Raw genomic sequence first — 23,555 nt, 5'->3', positions numbered from 1 at the left:
TTTTGAGGGGCCTACTTTGTACTCTGGTAATACTGTGTTGAGTAAGACAGACAAATTCCTCATTCTCAAGGAGCTTGTGGAGACAGAAGACAAACATCAGATAGTTATAAGCACTATGTGGAGAATTAAAATAGGGTGATATAATAGAGAGTGCCTGAAAGGCTATTCTAAATTGTGTCTTCAGATACAAGAAATCAGTGGGAGTGTCAACAAGGAGTATGAGTTTGGAAGCAGGAAAATAGAAGTCCACTGGGACGACGGTATCCACTATCAAGGCTTCTCACATATAAGGAGAGGGTTTCAAATACTGGCCAAGATCAAAAAGGAGAATAAGTTAAAATGTACCCGAAGGTTGAATCTAGGTCTGTCTCCAAGCACCTCTGCTTAAATATAGCACTTTTTACCTCCATGAAAATATCCTATTTTTTGTTAACTTTTCTGTATGTCTCCTCTCCCAAGAACGTAAGCTCCATGAGCATAGGGGCCATAACTGTCTTGCTCACTGCTGTATCCGCAGTGCCTAAGAACTGTGCCTGGCATACAGTAGGCACGCAAATAAGTATCTGTTGCATTAATGCACAAATTGGTGTGTGAGCTGGGAGAGTAGACAGAGAAAATAAGTGAGTGAGTTGGGGGTTCAGGAAGTCTTCGCGGAGACGTCAAGGTCATTTACTTCAGCTCGAAAGTTTAACTGGGGTATAAAATCCTAGCCAGGTTTCTCAGCTTTGGATCTGCGGCACCACCTGTTCTCACTCAAACTCATCCACAAGCTCACAGTCACAAACTGAGACTCCCCGCTAGGAGGAGTCACACCTCTCGACCCAGAAACCCTCTCACCCTCTCCTCTATTTCTCCTTCCCTCCCCTCCCCGCCAGGGTTCCGGCAGCCTTCGAGTCGCAGTGCTCACCGGGAATAGTAGTCTTCCGGTCCGAACCGCTAGAGGTTTTGTACAGTTCCAGAACTACGCTTCCCAAGGGGTCTTGCGGCGGAGGGAGGCTGTGTCACCTGACCAAGACTGTGGAAGAGGCAATGGCGGCGCCCATGCTCCGCTTGTGCTGTCCTGGAAGGCGTTGGGCTTTAGCCTGCATTGACGGTTGTTCTCGCCACAGAAGAGGGGCTCCGAATGGGTGCACGTCCAGCAGGAAAAGGGGACAGAGCTCAGTGGCTCAGCAGCCGTTCATCACGGCCCAGAAGTCGAGGAAAGGGTATACTATTTCATACCATTACTGCCCACCTAAGTGTGAGGTGGAACTGCGGGAGTGGGGAGATGATGGCCACTACAGTCCAGCCTTCAGTGTAGATGTTTTGATTGGCGGGAGGGTGTTGGGCTATAAGTTAGAGTCTTGAAACCTAAACGAAAGCACAAAACAGACCCTCTACCAGCCCCGCCCCTACACGTAAACCACTGTCTTCAATTAGATAAGTATATTTGGGGAATTCGCGAGTGTAACCTCACAGGTGTTTTCTTGAATCGAAAGCTGCACAGACAGAAGAGTGGATTCAGTCGCCTTACTAATAGCACCAGCAGTGAGGTCGGTGACACTAGAAGCGGGATCTTAATTAGCTGACAGTTATTTAGCGCTACTATAGGCCAGCAACGTTCTAAAGGTAGAAAGAGAACCTTTACCTACAAGCTCTGAATAGTGATGGCTTAATATCATACGAGTAAACACCACCATTCTGTGGAGGCGTTTCATGTTGAACATGTGTATCTAGACCTAGGAGGATGCAACCAATACAAGACATCTTTGGCCTAGTTTGCTAGTTATCCTCTGAACAGCTATTTATACTTCACTATATAATACTTAAATATGTTTTGTTTTACTCAAAAACATACGGCATGTGTCTAATATTTTGTTTATCTTTTGAGCTAGTTAGGTTGGTATTATTTTTGCTTTTCTGTTCGAGAAACAGGGAAAATGTCCAGAAGAATTCACTTTCTATTCTTTTCATAAATTAGGTAATCTCACTGTGAATAGGAAGTGTTTCTTTCACGTAATGAAACTGGAGAAATACTTTGAATAATGTTTTAGTGAATGCAGAATTTCTGATGAGTTCTTCATTTCATTCCTCTCAATTACAGGCTGTTCTTCCAAACTTTAAAAAGAAGGAATTAATCTTCTCACAATACTATAGATACAGAGCTTCCTATGTTGAAATGATTGAAACAAAACCCAATACATACAAACAAAAATCTAGATAATATAAAAAATTGCTTGGGAGAAAACCAGGATAGGAACAGACAAAATATGGAGAGAGTATGTGTAAACAGGCCATTTGCAGATTGTCCAGGATACATGAATTTCAGGGGATTAAGCACGCTTATAAGAGCCTGGAGAGACCTGTGTATGGAATGTTCATACAGACCTAACAGAGTAGGAGGGGCCATATTAAGAGATTATTACAGCATTTAAGAGCTTTTTAGATTTGATAGCAATCAAGCATGAACAAACAAGCAAAGGAACCTGAAACTAGATCTTGGGAATTGCAAGTGATTTGGAGCACCAAAAAAATGCTACTTCTGATAGTTTAATGTTTTCCTTTGTGCAAAATTCCCAGGAAGAGTATCATTTAGTGGTGATCTGTTATATGTGTCACTCTGGTCATTTTATTTGCAAGCCATTGTTATGAAATGACTGAGAATTTCCTTTCTTTTTTAAATAATGAGCTGTGCAACTATTTATTTACCATTCTGTCTCTAGTAGTAGAACCCTTATGTTTATGTTGATTCTAAAAATATCCCCAAGATGGGCTTTCTTCATTTACTGAATGACTAATTGGTAAAGGACAGTTAATTTAGAAAATGCTGCTTTTCTCTGAAGTCAGCCAAGCAGTTGCCACCTGATACCCATTTCTAAATTGTTTTAAGATGCCAAATTGTTCCTTCCTCTATCACCTTCCTGTTTGTACAGTGCCCTCTCCCTATGCCCTGTTGTAAATGAATTTTATTTTGCCATCTTGTAGGTGTTCGCTATGAATTGCTTTTGATTTAGTCATCAGTACAATATGACGCACTGTTTAATGTAAGGATATAAATTTTTAATAAGTTAAAAACACAAATAGGAAATTAACATTTGTGGTTTAGGTTCACACAAAGTCATGCATGGTGACAGATCTAACCACTTCTTAACCACTCTATCTTTCTCTTTAGTGAACACGAGTGGGCAGCTGTGGTAGGTTTGGAAATTCATGCCCAGATTTCCTCCAAGTCTAAACTCTTCTCTGGATCTCAAGTCCATTTTGCAGCACCTCCAAATTCTTTGGTATCTTTTTTTGATGCATCTCTGCCTGGAACTTTGCCGGTAAGGTTTTTATTTAATCTTATTTTCATTAGAAAATGTTCATATTTTACTGAACATAGATAATGATTTCCTTGTTTTAATATCTTGGCACAACTCTTAGGAGATGCTTCTTTAGGGAATTTTGGATGAAGTGGGATGGGCTAAATGTTTTCTAAAGACCCATCTCTATAATTCTGTTTCTAAGTCTAAAGTCATACCTTTATTCGTACATTTAATCACTTGTATTTTAGAATGTCTAGTAAATACCAGACACTATGCTATGAACTGGAACATAAAGATAAGCAATGATTCTTGCCTTTGAGGAGTTCAAAGACTAATTGGGGAGATGTGTCTTATAAGTGGAGTACTGTGATCACTCCTAGGAAGGTAATATGCGGAGGATGGTTTTGGAACCTAGGGGAGGGCCACCTAGTTCCATAAGAGAAAGACTATTGTGAGAATTTGGAGAAGGGATATGGTTGGTTAAGAGAGGATTGTTGAATGAGGTAGTGCCTGAACTGAGAAGCCAGGTAGGAGTTAGATAAATGAAGGAGGAAGAGGAAGATGCTTCCTTTGACTAGCATCATATATCACATCGTATTATGGTGTAAGGTCGATAATGATAGTGGTTGTTGAAAATTAAGTGGTCAATAATGGAGGAAAAAGTCAACTACAATATGCATTGTATTGCATATTGTGTATAAACTGCTTGTATAACTACTCATTTTCACTTGAACCCAAGGAATGACTGGGTCCAATGTACCCATCAGTAAGATTTTTAGCATATATTTTCATGTAGTTGGCTGAATTTTGAAGAAATTCAGGATGGAAGGACCAATGTGAATATTTGGGCTAATAAGTAGCTCATAGTCTGTCCAGGACGTATAATATCACCTGGGTATGGGGTTTCCTGCCATCCTTGGAGGGAATGTGAATATATGTTGGTGATGGTGTTCGAGGAGGTTGTCACAAGTGAAGTCCATACTCTAACATTTAAATACAAGTGAAGGCTGGTTGAAGTGAGCACCAGCAGGCTTACAGGAGCAGAGATTTACTTTTCTCAGAGTCACTGCCCAAAGTGGCAGGTTATAGGCAGTGCCCCCAGTGTGCCTGTTGTACCGGGGCTTTGGTTGTATTGGGACAGTGTCTCTATCTTGGAACTTTCTCCTTAATTGTGCTTTTTGTCGTGGAGGACTCTCTTCCCTGAAAATGATGTCTAGGGTCACTTTTGATTTATTGCTGGGTCTCTCTGGGGGAAGACAAGTATAGTGCCCCTCTCTTCTTCCCTCCCTCCCCCTCTGTCTTCCTCTCTGCCTTTCTCCTCTCTCTCTCTCTTCCCCCCCATTCCCACCCTCCCTCATTCGTTCCCTCCCTCTCTCTGGCTTAGAGTATCTATCTATGGAGAGATTTTTTTTTGTTTGAACAGATGCAGTTTTTCAGTTGTAAATGTATGAGTTCTTTTTTGGGCAGAGACTCAGAGTAGAAATAAAGTAATATCTATTCAGACAAGCAAAATGGAAAACAATTCATCACAACACTTCTCCTTTTTTCCTACTGAGCTCAGAACATTTTTTTCCACATAGTAGTTCATTATCAAGAGACTGGACATAACCTCTGAATTCTTTCTGGGTTTTTCCAGCTGGCAAAAACCTAGCAAGGTATTTATTATGGTTCACAATTAGAAACAGATCTGTTTTGTCAATAGGCATAATAGGCTCTTCAGTTGTGGCTAAATGTGGTCAGATATTAGAGACAATTCAAAATAACTAAAATGTCAAGATGCTTTTGAAGGCTTCTGTTATGCACCAAAGAAGAAGACACTTGCTGGTGATAAGCATATCAGTAAAACAGTGAAGGTGTTTCAGGTATTTGAACATTGAGAACTTGGTTTATATTAAATGACAGTCTGGAAAGGCTGGAAATCCAGTTTTACTCGAGCTGGGATTTGTTTTTCCCCCTCAGAGTCTACCACACTCATGGTTTGAGTGCGTAATAGGTTATCCCCTCAACAGAGCTAAGCAGCCTCTTTTTTTAGAAATGTTTCTGAAGAAGATAAACATTTCTTTAAAAGACCTATTTTAGTATCTGAGCAAAATTATACCAAAACTACCAGAATAAAACATTGCCACTCCCATAGCATTTTGAAACCCTGTGATTTACCTGTATGTAGATTTAAAATATCCTGAAACATTTAGACTGTTGTCCTTCTCTAAGCCCTATGGAGATGGTGTATTGATACTCTGATATTCTGACTCTCCATTTGGTTGTTTTTGTATAAAACGTGGTGACTTTGTCAGATACACTGATAAGAAAATAGAAAAAGACAGCCAAAAGAATTTAGGTTTTGGTGTAAAGTCTTTTTCTACAGACTGAATTTGGTCCATGTGTAATTTCATTTGTTCTGCTTGCCCATTAAAGAGAAAATATGATAATCTGTGTCTTTCTGTAGGCATTTGATTCTCCCTCTCTCTTGATTGTGTCTTCATTCATTCACTCAGCTGACATTTATTGGATGTCTACCATGCGCTAGCCATCGTACAGCTCTAGTGACACAGCTTTAAAGAGGTAAAACATAGATAGGGTCTTGTCCTCATGGAGCATGGACAAGTGAGCAGACAGTTGCAGTACCTTTTAATGAACATGTTGGAAATACAGGGTGCTCTAGGAGCACATAAGAGAGGCATTCAACACAGATATAGGGGATTTGCAAAACTGGCCAAATAGAAATTCATAGGATGTACAAAGACCAGAAGCAAACAGGACACGGCTTGCTCTAGGAAGTGAAAGAAGTTCCATGTGTCATAGCATAGAAGTTGAATATGGCATGGCAAGAGATGAGGCTGGTGTGGGAAGCATGGTCTGTACCATATAAGCCCTTCTAAGGAGTGTGGGTCTCATTTGCAAAGAGGTAGGAAGATGTAAGGAGAATACAGGGTCAGAAACTCCAAGGAGAGGAGGGTTCTGAGAAGGAGGGAGTTCAGCAGTGTCAGATGTTACTGAGAGGTCAAGTAAGGTGGAGATTAGGAAGTGCCCTTGGATTTATCCACAGGGGTATCCTTTGCAAGAACAGTTTCAGTGGAGCGATGCGGGTAGAAGGTAGGTAGCAGTAGATTGAGAAATGCGGGGATGTTAAGGAAGAGGTGAGAGAGTGGGGCAACTGTTTCACGAAGTTTGACTGTGGAGGAAAAGAGAATGCAGTAGGTGGAGGGAGACGTGGAATCAAGGGAACATTTTTTTATTGTCCTGTTTTCCTTAATATTGAGGACACTTGAAAATGTTTAAATGGTGATGAATTATAGTCAGCAATAATGTACGCTTTAAAATATGTTAAGAGGGTAGATCTCACGTTGTGTTTTTACTGCAATAAAATAAATTTTTTTTTGCATGCTGATAAGAAGGAGCCAAGGAAGAAAGGGCAGTTAAAGAGGCTTTTGATTAATATGGCAAGTTGAATATATATATTTTAATCTGTCTCTCTCCCTACCCCAAAGAAACCCACTGAAATGACAGTAAAAGAATTTAAAAGTTATAAATCTGCAAGACAATGGGAGAGGAGACCAGAGTGCGTGAGAGATGGTGGATGGCAGTTGCCTGACTTGGCAAACAGGAGTTAACTGTAACCCAAGAGAGGCACAGAAAGCCTGCAGAAAGAGACACTAGAGAGAAATGAGATGATGTGCCTTACAAAACCTCAGAAAGGGTCGGGATGTGGGATCGTCGGTATTGTGGAAGGCCAGGGAGAGGGGAAAACAAAGGAATTACTTCAGAGTCTGGCTACAGAGCAGTTAGACCTAAGGTCTTCTCGCTGACCTTCTGCAGCTGCTCCACCCCCACAGGAATCTATAGTTTAGAGAAATTCAGCTGATGATATACTCCCCTTGGGGACTCCAGGCAGAGCAGAAGGCACTGGTGTCAGACAATGCCTGCACTCGGAACTCCAGGGTCCGCCCAGTCATTTTCTCTGCACTGTTTGAGGAGCTCAGGGGACCTGGTATGGCCATCTCTCTTCTTTCTCCCCTCCCCCAAGCAGGAATCTGCAGGAACTTATTTGGAAAATATATGTCCCTAGAGGGAAGAGCTTCAGGTATTGATATGGGTTGGGGGGGGTGGCGTGTCTCACAATAAAAAAGCTACCTGGCCACGTTGAAGGCCACTAAGCCAACAAGTCCTGGATGTTTACATAGAACTTTTAATCAGCATCTTAATACCTTACTGTAAAATGTAAATTGGAGCCAATCCTGATAGCCCTGTGGTTAAAGTTCAGAGCTCACTGCTTCAGGAGTCTGGGTTCACTTCCCAGTTGCAGAACCACACCACCCATCTGTCAGTAGCCATGCTGTGGCAGCGGCTCACATAGAAGAACTAGAACAACTTATGACTATCATATACAACCATGTACTGGGCCTTTGGGGAGGGAAAAAAGAAGAGGAAGATTGGCAACAGATGTTAGCTCAGGGCGAAACTTTCCCTGCAACAAAAGAAAAAAAATTTGTTGTTAAAAAATAAAAATAAAAAGTAACAATAATAAAATAAAATATAAATTGACTGCCAAAAAATCACCAGACATTTGAGGAAATTCTTCACCATAATGCACAGAGCCCAAAATAAAAAGAAACTAAAAGAAATAAGAGGCAACATATAAGGCACAGGGTAAAAGAATACTTTTAAAATTAAAAGCTTTTATAAATCTTCTCAGAGAGATAAGAGAAGTAGCTGCATCCTTGAAACAACATGATACTGCTTTTTAAAAATAAATAATCAGAACAAAAAGCTCTTAGAAATTAAAGTTATGATGGCAAAAAAAAAGAGAGAAAGATAAAGTCAAGAAAATCTTCCAGAAAGTATAACACACATACTATCAATTAGACAATAGGTAAAAAGTAAGAAAATTAGAGAATCAATCCAGGATGTCCAACATCTGGTTCATAGGAGTTCCAGAAGAGAGAAAATAGGTAAGAGGAAACTATCAAACAAATAACACGGATTGATTTCCCAGAACTGAAGGTCACAAGTCTCTGAAAGGGAAGGGCCTGCCAACAACCCCGTGCGAGGAGTAAAAATAGTCTCACATGCAGGCACATCATCATGAGGTGTAGAAATGCCAGGGATAAAGATACGATGCTAGAACTTAGAAGAAAAGAAAAATCACTTGCAAAGGACTGGGAATCAGAAAGGCATTGGACTTAAGAGCAGCACTGAAGGCTAGAAGAGAATGGAACAGTGCCTTAAAAAAATCTTAGGGAAAAAAAAAATCACTCCAACCTAGAATTCTGCACCCTGCACTGTAAATCAAGTATGACAGTAGAATTATAATATTTTCTGACAGGCAGGTTCTCAAAAAATTGTCCTTTCATTATCACGGGAACCTGTTGGAGTAATGGAGAGGTACCAGATTGCCAGCTCTGCAACAAGCCCAGAGGGCTGATGGAGAGGAGGAGGGATGACTCCAGAACAGAGAGCTTTCAAGGGAAAAGCTGAGGTGGGGCGGGAATAACATATATAATGTTTGTGTCGGAAAGAGATTTTATATATAAGCTGGAGTCTTTGAGAATAATAAGCAATAGGTAGTAAAAAATGAAGCAAGTAATAAAATGAAAGACCTCTTGAATTTAAAAATGTGGACAAAGAGAACAGATTAGTGGCTACCAGGGGAAAGGTGGGGTGGGGGTGGGCACAAAGGGTGAAGGGGTGCACCTACAATACGAATGACAAACATTAATGTACAACTGAAATTTCACAGGATTGTAACCTATCATTAACTCAATAAAAAAAAAAAATCTCAACTCCAGGAAAAACAAAATGTTCAAGAAAGGAAATGTAATCATAGTGTACTTAGCTCAGCAGAGAAACATATTTACATAATAATAATAATAGAAGCACCAACTACTGATTTAACAAAAGCTGTGGTATAACTGGGATATTGGGAAATAAAAGAACTAAGTGCTTATCTACGATAATTGCAAGTCTTGTTCTAAATTGATAAAGCAATAAGAAAGTAATGTAAGAACATGCTTTAGGAACATTTTTGGCCGCAGATTAGGGTAGGCCTCTCTCCTTTTCAGGCCCCAAGTTGGTTGATTAGTTTTTGGGTTTTGGCGTTATTATTTCTTTTTGTTTTTTATTTTTTTACATGAGGCAATGAGTGAAAAATTAGAGCTCCCAAGAGACAGATTATTAATCAAAAGGGTTTTCAACAAAATTTTTAAAAATTTTATATAAAGATAATATTAAGTAATATTCAGATATTACCTCTGCTGGTTTCTCAGCCTTCTGTTGGTGAAATTTCTTTCTTTTTTGCTCCCAGAGTCCAAACAGTGACAGACTCCCACTAATCCTCCACCTATAACTCTTACCCTTACCCTGATCTTAGGGAAAATAGGCTCATCCATGTTCATCATTCACACTCAAGCCCTTTATGTGGTGGGAGTCCCTGCTTCCCCTCGGGTGAAGTGACCTACCTGCTTACCAACTTGACTTTTTGTACTTTAATGTTGCCCTTGGGGGCAGCATATTTGGTTCTAGAAGAGAAATATTATAAAGTAGCAATCATGGGTAAATTCTTGTGAGACAGATTGAGGTGTAAAAGTATTACAATATATCTCACCTTGTAACTTATATAGATTTTCTCTTGAGAATGGGATAGGCCACTCTGTGGCTCCATGTTCTAAAAACAAGAACACTGTGTCATTGGGACAGTTTGTCAAGGCTGTCTTTTTCCCAGATTAAGGAAGGATTGTCACATGGCAAATGGCCAAGAGCCTTGACCAGCAGATGCTGAATTTTCCAAAGGTCCCCTGGCATGGCATATTATTTAAAAATAGGAAGATAAATACCAGACAACTCAAAATCTGAAGGTGGTTGCTATCAGGGACCAGGACTGGTGGGGGAGGGTGGCGGGAACTGCTGCTGCTGCTTCTCATTATTAATTATTTCAAAATGCATGCCTGTAACATTTTGTTAAACAATTGAACGTTAGGTTTAAAGGAGTAACATATAGGGGAGAGAAAATTATTGCTGGAACCGGGTTCCTGAGAAAGCAGGAAGTGTCCTGAGAACAGGGGGAGAAAGACAGCTCTCCCACTGTAACCTCAGGGAACATGTGCCTCTCTGCCCTTGGGCGCAGGCAACTTTTTAGGTGGGGTTGTGGAAGGCTGAGGAAGCTCCCATCTGATTTTTTTCCCTTTTCCAGCAAACACTGTTTTCTTACATCTGGCTCTCTCCTTTTTGGTGCTCTTTCCTGTCTGTGTTAGTCCGTCTTGCATTTTGGGTCTGTGGGTGATGCTCTCTCTTAGTTTTTCTGTGCCTCCAATCATTTCTGTTTCTCCCTAGCTCTTGAATGATAGTAGAGAATTCTAAGTTGACAGTTATTTCCCCTCGGCACTTTGAAGACATGATTCTATTGTCCTCAGCATCTATTACTGCTGATGAGAAGTCTGTGTCCGTTGTAGTTAATCTGGTTTTTTTCTCTCTGATAGCTTTAGCCAGGATATGTCCAGGTATGGATTTGTTTTTATTTATTCTGCTCAGTACTGAGTGTGATTTTTCCACTTGAAGACTCTAGCCTGGACTGTGGAAGTATCCCTGTGGGATGAATTCATGGTGCCCTCTGCCGGGGCCCTTTGGGCTTTATTGAACGAACAGTGTCTGTGTTAATTTCTCAGCCCCCGACTGTCACATAGCTTGGATAGTGCCAACACGCACACACCACACCCAAGCCAGGTACAGGGCGAGGGGCTCTGATTTCTCAAGACTCTCTTTTCACTCATGGCCTGACGTGGGTGGCCTCCTCCTTATCAACTCCTCCATTTGGTGGTACATTTTCTGACTGAACCAGGATTTTGTGGCTCCCAGCTCCTTACCACAGTGCTTCACAGCCTTGACTTTCACTCCTGAGGTGCTTTAAATCACCAACATCTGGTGTCTCTTCAAACTGGTTAACGACAGTAAAATCAACTAACAGTTACTGAGTGCTTGTTGTGCAGCAGGCACTGTTCCAGGTGCTTTCATATATGTATTAACTTATTTTAACCTTGTAACAACTCTATGAGGCAGTTCCCATCATTATCCCAATTGGAAAGTAAGTGGAGAAGCCGGAATGAAACCCAGCAGACGGCTTCCAAGTTCATACTCCTACCCCAGGGTGATACATGGCTTTAAACTCTCACTACTGCTGTGGGCCCCAGGAGATTTCCTTTTTTGCACTTGAGCTTGCCTCTGTGTGTGTGTATCTATAAATTTACATGTATATATAAATATCTGTCTGTATGGATATTTATATCACCCCCTCACCACCACCCCCAGCATGTCTGTACTACCAGCTCTGTATCACTTAGGCTGCTATCTTGACCAATGGTTACAAGCCCCCACCTGATTCTGTTGAGTAACCCTTCTTCTGAATGTTTGTTAGGACCACAGGTGTTTTATCTTTTTATTTTACCCTTAGTTTTGGAGTTATATGGAATCCCATCATAAATCTTCAGACTGAAAAGGTCATTCAGCCCATTTTCCTGCTTATAGGCAGGATTACAGCTAAACCAAGGACAGCGTTCTTTGTTTTTATTAGCAGGGATTCAGCCTCACTCATTACTTTAACCTAGTAAAACCTCTTACTCTGGTACAGAATCTTCTTTAATTTATTAAATAATTATTTCTCTGCAGACTTATAGAATTTTAGGTTATTTGCTTAGAGTTAGTTATTTCCTATTTATCAATGTCATTCCAATTTCTCTACTTGTAATGCTTTGTATATGAGATGGAAATGAGAAGAAAAATAGGAAAGAAAATATATTTGATAAACTGTCATGGGATTTACAAGTTTGTTTGTTTCATAATTTGCTAATGTTTCCAGTAATAGGGAGGTGTCAGCCAGGCATCAACTATGTTTGAAATTTATGCCTGTGCAAACCTACTTGCTTGCACATGACACACTCATTCTGTTATTTGAAATGCTTGGCCCCCTCCAGAAATGCAGACGAAAGTGAAGAGAACATTGTTGCCTCTGCTGAGGGTGGTAGGTTCCTCAGCTGTGGGCTGTAGCTAACTCCTCGTGATAATCAGGCTGCACCACAATTAAATTAATTAGAAACTAGTGACTCTGCTCTCATTTTGCTTGTCTGAAAGCTCTTATCTGTACATAACACAGAACCCTGTAGTAACTATGAATGTCTCTTGTTTCCAGAACTGGGGATAGGGGTATAAAAGCTGTTTTCCACACATGTCTGCAAGAGTATTCTCCTCTTTTCTCAGGATTGGCCTGTCTAAAAAAGCATTTGGGGCTTTCCATATCAAAGATGTTTGGAATTGGCCCTGGCAGCTGTGGAATGAAAACTGGAACTGGAACGTTGTTCACTATATTTTCCAAAACGTTTCTTTGTTCGTACAAGTATGTACTACTATTAGCAAGAAGAAGGAGAATGAAGAGGGGGAAAAATATAATGTGAATAAATCTGATGTGAGGCCTGCCCTCTGGGAACCAACAAACAGTGCATATGTCATGCTTTATGCTGGAGATTCATTCTTGAACATGTATGCAGATTGCACCATAAGGGATCTTGCCCCTTAAAGAAATGATAATGTGACTGCTTTTGTGAAGAATTTTGAGATTAAGTTATTTTTTAAATTTCATATGATAGATTTATTTAAAGCTAGGTAAATCTGTAATATTCTAGCTCTCTGAACATAGCAGATATTGGTAATAACTTTTGTTTTGAAGGACCTACTAGATTTTGGAATACTTGACTAGCTCTAGAGAGCAGTAGGCTGCAGCACTTTCCTGACCCTTCATTCTAAATGTAATTATAAAAGTTGTTTTTAACTCAAAACTTCTAAATGAAATAGAAAATCAAGGAAACAGCATTAGGGAAAAGTATTTAAATGCATACATTTATAATCAGATCTATATTTACCTCTCTGTCCATTCACACTTAGATGATGTTTGGTTTTTTTGACTAAGAAGACAAAATGTCGCAGTTTTCTATTAAAATTTTTTTCCATTTCAATGATTTGCTTTAATGTAATCTGTAGAACTTATAATTACATTGTGTTCTCAGACTTTAATCTTGCCAGTTACTCTCCAAGTCGCTTCTCTAGTTTTCCTTCATCCCTTTGCAGAGTGGGGGTGCTCCAGGAGTGAATTGTGTTGCCCCAGACCCTTGCCCCTATAAAAGAGATGTGTCTGTGAGCTCATATACACAAATGTGGAAAGGTTCCCATTCAGCTCCTAAGCTCTTCTGATGGTCCAAACTTGCCTTATGATGTCATTAACTGAATGTCTCCCATGAACTCAGATGACTCATGACGATGATGGACTTTCATGTTCACTAGGCAGCATGATCTCACCTCCCCAGATGTGGAAAGCATTTGACTTCTTTCCTGCCACGGATCTTTTTCCAGCTTTCAGTGGATTCTTGACTGCCCCCTCTTCACAACCATTTTCACTTCCCCCACCTCTCTGCCAGTCTTACATGGAATATACCCCACATGAAATCTAACTAGTCAGTCACGCAAAAACGTAATGATGTTTCGATCAATGATGAACCGAGTGTACGTTAGTGGTCCCATAAGATTAGTACCATGTAGCCTAGGTGTGTAGTAGGCTATACCATCCAGGTTTGTGAAAGTACACACTCTATGATGTTTGCGCAATGACGAAATCGATGCATTTCTCAGAACGGATCCCCATTGTTAAGAAACACATGACTGTATTAATAGTTGAGCTTCTACTTTATATCAATATATATTTGTTTCACACAGTTGATTGATTATCCTTTTATGAATGTTGTTTATAGGGGTTTCTGTGTTTGATTATATGGTTCTAAAAAGCAGTTCATGGATCTTTCTTGGGCCATTTGACAGTACCTTGCATAAAACATGTATAGAACACCCTTAATAAATATTTCTCTATATAATTACATACACTTACATGCACATACATGAGTCCATATGAAAGAATTTTCCAGGTGTCTAAAACCCTTTTGATATTTTTTAACCTCTTTGTGGGAATCTTTCTAAAATGCATTTTATACTTTCTTGCTTTTAAATAGAGTATATTGAACATAAGCTAACCTTTTCTTGATTATTCAAGGTTATCAGCAACATCAGTTGTTGCTCAGTGTTGTAATATAATGGTGCCTTAGAGGGCTATTGAGGTGTGTAAAACTATCTAATTTACAGTAAATGGCTAATGATAGCCATTCTTTTCAGGTTTCATATTATAATCTTTTTCCTTATTATTACAGTCATCTACCCCTCACCTCCTTTTTTAAACTACTGTCAGTATATTTCACTCTAGGAACCCCTTCTTGCTCATTTTCCACTTCCCAATTACTAGTTCTGATCTGCTCTAGCCCAGAGAGCCAGATTATCAAATTTGTTAATGTAAGTAACAACAGGGCTCTGAGTAGGGACCTATCCTATGAAATGAAGTACCTGGATGGTGTGAAGCTGGTTAGCTTCTTGAAGTTATAAGCAATATGGGAATAGAGTAGGGAGAGATCCTGGAAATCAATGTAGTCCTTTTAGTTTACAGATGAGAGAACTGCTGTTGTGACTTGCCCACAGTCACACAATTACTTAATGTCTCAGTCAGATTAGAACTCTTGTTTCTAATCTCAGTTTAATGTTCAGCTTCCAGTCTTTGTTCCACCATAATTGGAGTTGCTAGAAGTCTGAGTTTTGTAGGCGCCATTATTGTGCGGGTATTATATACTTCAAAACATGAATACCATTAAGAGATGTAAATGTAATGTGTTTATAGATGTACGTCCACCTGCTTTTACACAGTCATTGATTAATCAGCATTGACATTGATTGTATGTGCTGTTAATTACAATGTGTACTAGGTGAGAGATCTAAATCTAGGGAGAGAGAAAAGAGGAACTGTGATGATTCAGAAGAAAAAAAATGGATAAAAGAAATCTAACCTAATTAGCCAACAATTCAGTGCCCCAGGCACTGGATTTCCCCACACCCACTATTAAGAGAGTAGCCCTGACTGTGGGCAGCTCTTAGCTGTACATATCACCATGCAAATAAGGGTTATAATAGAAAATTCTTTTAGGATCTTTTCTCTATGCTTCATTCTGGGAAATTTTCTCTACACTCTCTTCCCTTTCACTAATTCTCTCTTTGTTATGTCTACTCTACTCTTTAACGTATCCACTGAGTTTTTTTACTTCATTGAAAATATCTTTCATTTATAGAAAGTCTGTTTTTCTCTTTTAAATCTCTCTTGACTTTTTGAAAATATCGTGTTCCTTTTTTATGTATTTGGTTCTTTATTTCTGTAGTAATTTTATTTTCTTTTATTGCAGTAAGGTTGGTTTATAACATTATATAAATTTCAGGTGTATGTCATTATATTTTGATTCTTGTGTAGATTACATCATGTTCACCACCCAAAGACTAATTGCAATCCATCACTCTTTAGTAATTTTAAATCTACTTATTTTATAGTCTGTGTTCAATAATCCCATTACCTGAAGTTCTTGGGCCGTCTTGTTCTGCTGTTTGTGTGCCTGCTGATTCTGGCTAATGGTAGATGATCTGTGTATTTTGTAATTTTGGATTGTGAAATCATGTTTGACAGGGCTTTATTAGTGGGAATCTTGTGGCTGGGTTGACAGCAAGTCTTTCCAAAGGGCCTTTTCATTGGCCTTTCCCAGATGCCCCAGATCTAAGCCAGGGCCATTTTTCACATTTATCTCTTAGTTTGGGGGTTCCTAGACCACAGAGTTAGTAAATTTGAACCCCAGGCCTGCCTGAGAGCAGACTTGTGACAGTCAATTCTTAGGGCAGACTTTTTTGTTTTGTTTTAACCCCACATGTGGACTAAGCTTTTACCAAGATTGAAACCTTTCAGGAGGGAACAGAAGGTTTGACCATGTAGCTGGGGCTGTGGCCAAGGCTGTGAATGTGGGTGACTCAGAGACTCAGAATGGGGCAGGAAAGGCATCTTTACACCTCTCCCTGGCTTCCTTTCCTCTACTACCAAGATATCCCTCCCTTCTGATTGCAGTTCTTCTGCATTGTTCTGTGTGTCTTGCAGTTCTTCACACCACTTGTGACTGAGATCTGTGCACATCCCAGCTCATCTTATTTGTCCTCTTGTCACAGACACAGATGAAGTGATTGAGCTCTTTCCAAATTACCTCTAATTATTCAAGGATGCACACTCTCACTCATTGCTTTTTAAGGTTATTATTTTCCAAAAAAAATTTTATCCTTAATGAATCATTCCCTTCACCTTTGTGTGGAAATGATGATGCCATCTCATTCCTCCCAAGGACTAACAAAAAGCAGTATGATAGAATTGAGAGGAGCAGCTAGCTCTGGTGGGAAGAACCCACGAAGAAACTGAGGGTTTGTTTTCCCCTCCATCCAGCCTTGGGGGACCTGAGGGGCCTCATCTGGCCAGGTGACTCTCAAGCATCTCCCTGAGCCGGTCATGTGCTCCTTTCCTGGTAAGGGAACGTCTCCAGGCAGCACACTCATCTCCCTAGAGATTCATTCTTGAGCAGGAAACCTTCAGTATTGTGTTTGGAAAGGGCTTTTCTTCCATTTCTACGTCCCCTTATGCAGGTTTGTTTTCTCCTCAAAGTGTGTGCTTGGATGAGAGATTGAGCACAATAACAACGAGCCCTTGTTAGCAAAGACAGTGCTGTACTTACAACTCGTAACTGTGTAGAATGAATTTGGTACACTGCTGCACCCAAAAGTCTGTAATACTAGCAAGTGAGGTGGGAATGTGTAGAAAATAAAATGTAAACAAATTACCAAAGATGCCCAGGAGTATGAAAGCCTAGGGGTCTTTTGTTGATATAAATATATAGTAGTTAAAAAAATTACCTAACAGTGTTCTGTGACACTATTTTTGTCTCTGACATTCAGGCAGCTCATACAGGCTTTGTTCTAGTGATTTATACTAGAAGCCTATAATAAAAATGCAGCCTGAAATCATGCAGCTGGGTACCATTCATTTTTCTTCCACGGACAGTTCCAGAACTTAAAAAATTGCAGACCTGTGAAAGCTCTTCCCTCGTAGGAAATGCATGTCCTGCTATGGCAGCTGGCCCTCTTGGGTTTCTTCTGCTTTGTGGAGTCATTGGTAATGCTGTAGGGGTTTCTAGATTGGTTTTATGAGTACTAGAAAATAGTTTCCAGGAAGATATTCTGTGGTTTTAGAGAGTAAATAAAAATAATACTCCATCCCGCTCTTGAGTCAGAACCAATTGAGAAATCAGCATAGAAGTCAGAAGATGGAGATGAACATACCAGCTTTATTACCAATAATAGCTTGATTCAAAAATGCAACTTGATATATAGCCAAATCACTTCTAGTAATTGCTGCCTAAGTTGAACTCAACTCCCCAAAATTGTAGGCCTTCCACTTGCAGAAAGCTTGTCATGTGGCCAATGTAGACCAGAATATACCATCCCTGTGTGCATGCCAATCAGAAAGAGCTCATATGGGCTTTTTTCGGGTGATTTATATTGGATGGCTATAATAAAAATGCTGAGCCCAAAGGGACCCACCCACATGTGCTGGATTCCTTTTCCCAAAGTCACTAGTCAGAAAACTCACTACTTTTTGGGGGACAAAAGAATATAGGGTAGAGAGCAAAATCCAGCCACAAGGAAACATGGAGGCAGGAGAATAGACGATGCCCAGTTCTGCCCTCGAAAGCATAGGCCAGTTTTACTGTATCTTCATTGTGTCTGGGAGTAGATGTGAGATACTCTTTTTGGGTGGCTTCTGTGGAATTCTGTCTCCACACCACAAGTATGTACCCTTGTCATCTAAGGCCATTGAGCCTTAGAAGAGCCTTTCTTACTTGGTCATTTTTATGTGTATTTTCAGCTTCACATTTAGTATGGGTGGAGGAGTTGGCTGTTCTCTACACTGCAGCATCTGGGGAATTTTTTTCCTTAGCTCTTTTTAAAATCTTGGCAAAATTAGGAAGTCATTTTGCCATTGGCATCCCAGATATGACAAGTGTGGGCTTGGTGATATTGGCACAGTTAGTGTAGTCAGGCTGGGCTCCTCTGAAGAGCATCCTGTTCCTCGTGGCAGAGGGTTCTTGCTAGCGAGCCTTCATCTTTGCCAGCCTTCCACCGCTCGTTGTATCCATGTAATAAGGCCTGGAGCTGGGACAGGGAGTATAAGTGGGAATCAAAAAACGTTAGTGTTCCCAGGAGCCTTAAAAGTATTCTGTTTCGAATTTTGATGCATGAATCTACTTTTACAAGTATAAAAGCAAGAGGTGTCATCAATCAAGGGCCTTTGTCATGCTCTGCAGCTTTCTTAGGAGATGCAGACAGGCAGTAACATGTGATTGTCAATAGTGTCTTCAATTTTCAGTGATGTTCACCAACTCCTAGGCCATCCCAGTGAGCAAGATCAGGGGCTCCAACCCCAGTTGATAGGAGAAGAAACTGAGGGCCTTAGTGACTTGCCCAAGGACACAGGGAGGTCAGGAGCCTGGTTAAAAATAGAAGTGAAAATTGTCTGCTTCTGATTCTTAGCATGAAGCACCAAACAGCCTTCGCTTCTGCAGTGTTTGCTAATTGTTCATTTCTGACAAACCTAACAGGGAATCTTCCTCTATTGCCGGTTGTAAACATTTAAGATGCCTATAGTCACTCGTAGCCTTTGTCTGCTTATCACAACCAGCTAACCATCTTATTCACCGTATTTGTTATTCTCTTCCATTTTTACATGTATGCAGAGAAGTTAATGTATAATGAAAGCAGTTCATAAACTCTCAAGTGGCCTGTAAATGTTATTTGGTATTATTATGATGCTCATGTTCTTAACTTTGCATCGTTAAAATATACATACAGACAATTCCATTTCATTGTGGCCAGTAGGGTTGAGCAGGGAGTGTTACTTGTGTAACACTCACCTGAAATAACTTAAAATGGTGCATATCACAACAGCATGAGTAATGTTTAATATGAAGTTCTCAATCATAGATGTCCTTCAGAGAAGCACAAATTGAGAAATTACATATACGTTTACATAGTGAGGCAACAGAATGGAAGCATTATCAGAAAATGAGATACATGTACAACTTTGGGGGAGGCTAAAAGTATTTTCGACTAGAAAAGATATAATTGGGGAAAATTATTTTCCTACCAGGTAAAAGAACAAATCTTCCTTTCATGTTCTTGATTATATGTATGTTGTCTATATGCACTATTTATATACTTATATATAGTTAGTGCAGAATTCCCTGCTAACAGATTTTTCACATTGCTAGAAAGATTGCACCACACTTCATTACCTACACAAGGACCTTAATATGTTCCATCACTTAATTATGGCATAGGAAAGTTTTAGATAGCTATAGTATCTAGGATATTTTCTTTTCTATAACTGATTTTCAGCAACAGTGAATGGAAGCTTCTGATACACATGTATGGTTTACGAGTTACCATCAGTTTAAATAGCTCTGGCCTCCTCTAGGCTCTCTTTCCCCCTTAAGGCTTATAACATCTCACTTTGATCTCGGGTAGAATTATCAACTTCTTTCTCCCTCTCTGACACTTTTTATTTTGAAAAAATTCAAACTTACAGAAAAGTTGAAAGAATAGTACAATGAACATCTGTCCTGCACCTAGATTGTTTTTTTCCTTTGGATGAGCCATTTGAGAATAAGTTGCAGACGTCGTGGCAGTTCTTCCCTAAATATTTCAGCATCAGAATCCTAGGAACGGAAACATTCTCATATCCGATTGCTGCGTAATATCATACTCACGAAAGCTAACACTGATACGATGCTCTTATCTAAGACACAGTTCATACTCAAATTTCCACATTGTCTCAGTATTGTCTTTTATTTTCTTCTCCCAAATCTGGGATCCAAAGATCACACATTGCATTTAGTTGTCATGTCTCTTTGGTCTCATTTTTTTTTCTTTTTCCTTTTCCTTTCCTCTCCCTTTCTTTCTCTCTATTTTCCCTCTCTCTCTTCCTCTCTCTCTCTCTTTCCTTCCTACTTTCCCTCCTTTCCTTTCCTTTCATGACATGACATTTTTGTTGTTGTGGGGGAAGATTCACCCTGAGCTAACAGCCATGCCCGTCTTCCTCTATTTTGTATGAGGGTTGCTGCCACAGCATGGACACCAAGGAGTGGTGTGGTTCTGTGCCTGGGAGTTGAACCCAGGCTGCTGAAGTGTAGCATGCCAAACTTAAGCACTAGGCCATGGGGCTGGCCCCATGACATTTTTTAAGGTCCAGGCTCTCTATTTTATCTTGTTATCTACTCTTGAAGCAAACATAATTAAGGTAATAGGGGGTTTTACCCTGTGAAAGTTTGGCTTTTTTCTTTTTCCTCTTAACCTCCATGATTTCATGGCTTGCTATGAAGCCTCTAACACGATGCTGTGTTCCTCTTGGATGTATAAAATTAAAGATAGTTTTTTCTTTCTAAAAATCTGTGTCCTGATAGACTCTTCCAAATGCTCACTCCTCAGGACGTTCCTGGGACTGATGAACATAGCAGCTGCACTTTGGATAGAATGGCATATATCTCTATGAATTTGCTTTTGATATTCACAGGCCTTGTTCTATCAAATTCCCTGTCCATACTAATAGCAAATACCTAGCCAGCATTTCTTAGAGTTCAGTTGGTTCAAGCCAGTTGTTCGTTTTCTAGCAATAGTCAAATCTTTCAACTCAATACTCTTCTTCTGTTTAAAGATGAAAATAGATCTCATTCTGGATCATTAGAGCTTATCACTCATGAAATTAAAGTTTCTTATCACTAACTGATTACTCTTGAGGTTTCAGTAATGTGAAATAGTTTGTCCTTCCATTGAATCTCTCCAGGTATAGAGTCTTCTGGGTAAATTTTAGGATAGATTAGAAAAGACTTGGCAGTTTCAGCATGAGGGAAATCTAAAACGAACGGGTTTGTATGTTTTAGTTTTTTTAATATTAATATGCTTTTCTTAAAAGTTATAAACAAGAGAAAGACAAATATTCTGAGTTAAAATGGAGAAAATCTTTCTCCATTAAAGATACTGGTCCTATCCCAAAGTTTTGTTCGAAAAGAATAATGATTTGTCTTTTTACTTGATTCCCATGTCTACTCCATGCCTTCATACATCTCTTCTCCACAGACTCTCTTTGAATTTCGAAAGTAGCTACTATTTTAGAAGACAAAAAGTCACAGATGCGTGGTGGGCAACAATGGGATGGACTCCTTTTTCCAAAATTGGCTCAATTAACTATTTTATAGCTGTTCAACTTGTTGAAAGGTAGTTTCTTTCACTTGAGAATGGAAGCTTTTTCCAGCTACAGACAAGCATACAATGTCACCCAGGAAAATTTTGCTTCACTATAAAACAGAGAAAATGAGGTAATATAAGCTTCCTGAGACAATAAGAAATATGGGCTCTATTCCACTGGAGGTAACACGCTAATTATCACAAAAGGTGTTGGTTATCATTTAAGGGGGAAATATTATGTTGACATAATACATAATTTCAGCATCTGTTGTGCCTTACTTTGGATTATAAATCCAGACTAATGGATCCGTGGAGCTGCTTAGACCTTTTCTGATTAGATTTCCTTGCCTCCCGGAAAAGCTTGCGTAGGAAAGATTCAGTTGAGATGGGCATTTTGCATTTAACAACACTTTCATTCTGAAACTAGTATTTACCAAATATCTGCCACTTCTTGAGTCATTTTATTTAATTCACAGAACAATCTTGCAAAATAACTATTTTTCCCTAACAGATAAGGAAACTGAGGCCAAGAGAGGTTAGGTAATTTGTGCAAGGTCACACAGCTAATAAGTAGTGGGAGTGAGATTTAGACTCAGGTCCTTCTGACTCAGTTTTGCCCCAGTTTGTCAATTAGTAAGTCTGTCAGATTAATTGAGATCAGATTAATTGCCAATGAGTAATGCCAAATTAGTAACTGTTGGGAATGTTGTGGGAAAGAGAAATAGAGATCTGTTAACCTGCACACCCAATCTTGTGTTTTGCTGGCTACGAATCACTCTCAAAACTTCCTGTCTGACTTGGCTAAGTGGCCAAGTAGGAGACTCCTCAAATGAACACTGTAGTAGTTGGGCCATTGGCCTGCAACTCCAAAGTGAAATCCAGCACACAAGCTGTCATGAGTGAACTCTTAATCTAGGCTAGAGGCAGGCCTAGAGCTGCCAGGCCCAGAGCTTTTCCTTCCTTCTTCTACAAGCCCAGAGGTGAAGGTCAGATCTTAGTATTCCAGTGGTCCGTAGAAGAGAAAGAGAGATTGCTCCAGTGCCTAAGGCCATGCTGGCTGCTTTCCAGCCCTATCTGGTGATGACTGTGGGCACCGGCTCTAGGCCACCTGACCTTGCCAGTTAGACAGAGGCAGGAGGAGAATGGAATCCCAGATGAGGAGAATGGGCCTTCTGACACTTTGGATCAAGGAAATATCCCTGTCCTTAATCCTGACCGGTCCTGGGGAGTGAAATTGGTTCCAGAGGGCTCGGAATAGAGGAGCACTGGCACTAAGGAATGGCTGAAATGGCTGGACCACACCCTTCTTCTTTTGAACAAGAGTTGTTTCCTGTGAGATGGATATTTGATTTTTTCTGTTTTTGTGAAAGATGGATTTAAACAAAAGAGAAAATGTTGCATTCACTTTTTCCCTTTCCCTGGGCAATACTCATGTTTAGGATAAAAAAAATATATATATATGTATGTGGGTGTATCCATATAAATATTTAATATCTGCATAAAGCTAGTAACTTTCAATGGTAAAATTCCACTTTGAAAAATTCTCTTAACTAACTGACTGGTTTTTGCAAGCTTAATTATCATAACTCAGGAGTTTTTGTATTTGTTTTGGGTGATGATAAAGGAACTCAATGGTGAGAAGGGATGTGTGGGTGAGGAAATGGGGGAACCGTTTTTTCTACCATAATGAAAATTTATCTGTGCGGTAACTTTTGCTTTGAATACGAATCAGAGGGAACTCAGGCTTTGAGACAAATTTATGGTTAGCAGTAAGATAAAGGCCCACTTTACTGCCTTATTTTTACTTAATAAATCTTAATTACTTTCTCTCCATAAATTAAAGCATTTACCATGCTATATCTTAATCATCGGATTTGTCATGTATAGCATTAGCTTCACAGAATAATTGCCATTTGGGCTTTTTGTAAAACATCACCTTTATAGTCTTTGTTTTAATGCTCCAGAGGGATTGCTAACTGGGTTTTCAGTGAGTTCAGAGTCTTGTGATGTTGCCTCAGTTTTTTATGGAGGTACTGATACCCG

The 23,555-nt window shown here is 39.7% G+C and overlaps 1 protein-coding gene across 3 annotated transcripts in view; it reads left to right on the top strand.

Annotated features, from left to right (window-relative positions):
• The first annotated feature begins 1,008 nt into the window (after window positions 1–1,008).
• GATB (glutamyl-tRNA amidotransferase subunit B) overlaps window positions 1,009–23,555 on the top strand; it is a 74,248-nt gene continuing 51,701 nt past the window's right edge. For all 3 annotated transcript variants that reach the window (XM_046656308.1, XM_046656307.1, XM_046656306.1), the window contains exons 1-2: window positions 1,009–1,205; window positions 3,152–3,302. In XM_046656308.1, the coding sequence (XP_046512264.1) occupies window positions 1,030–1,205; window positions 3,152–3,302 (327 nt within the window). In that variant the 5' untranslated portion in view covers window positions 1,009–1,029. The remainder of the gene's footprint in view (window positions 1,206–3,151; window positions 3,303–23,555) is intronic.

This window comes from Equus quagga, chromosome 3, assembly GCF_021613505.1.
Source record: "Equus quagga isolate Etosha38 chromosome 3, UCLA_HA_Equagga_1.0, whole genome shotgun sequence".
Taxonomy (NCBI): domain Eukaryota; kingdom Metazoa; phylum Chordata; class Mammalia; order Perissodactyla; family Equidae; genus Equus; species Equus quagga.
Note: the sequence above shows the minus strand (reverse complement) of the source record. Positions and strands in the feature narration are given on the sequence as shown.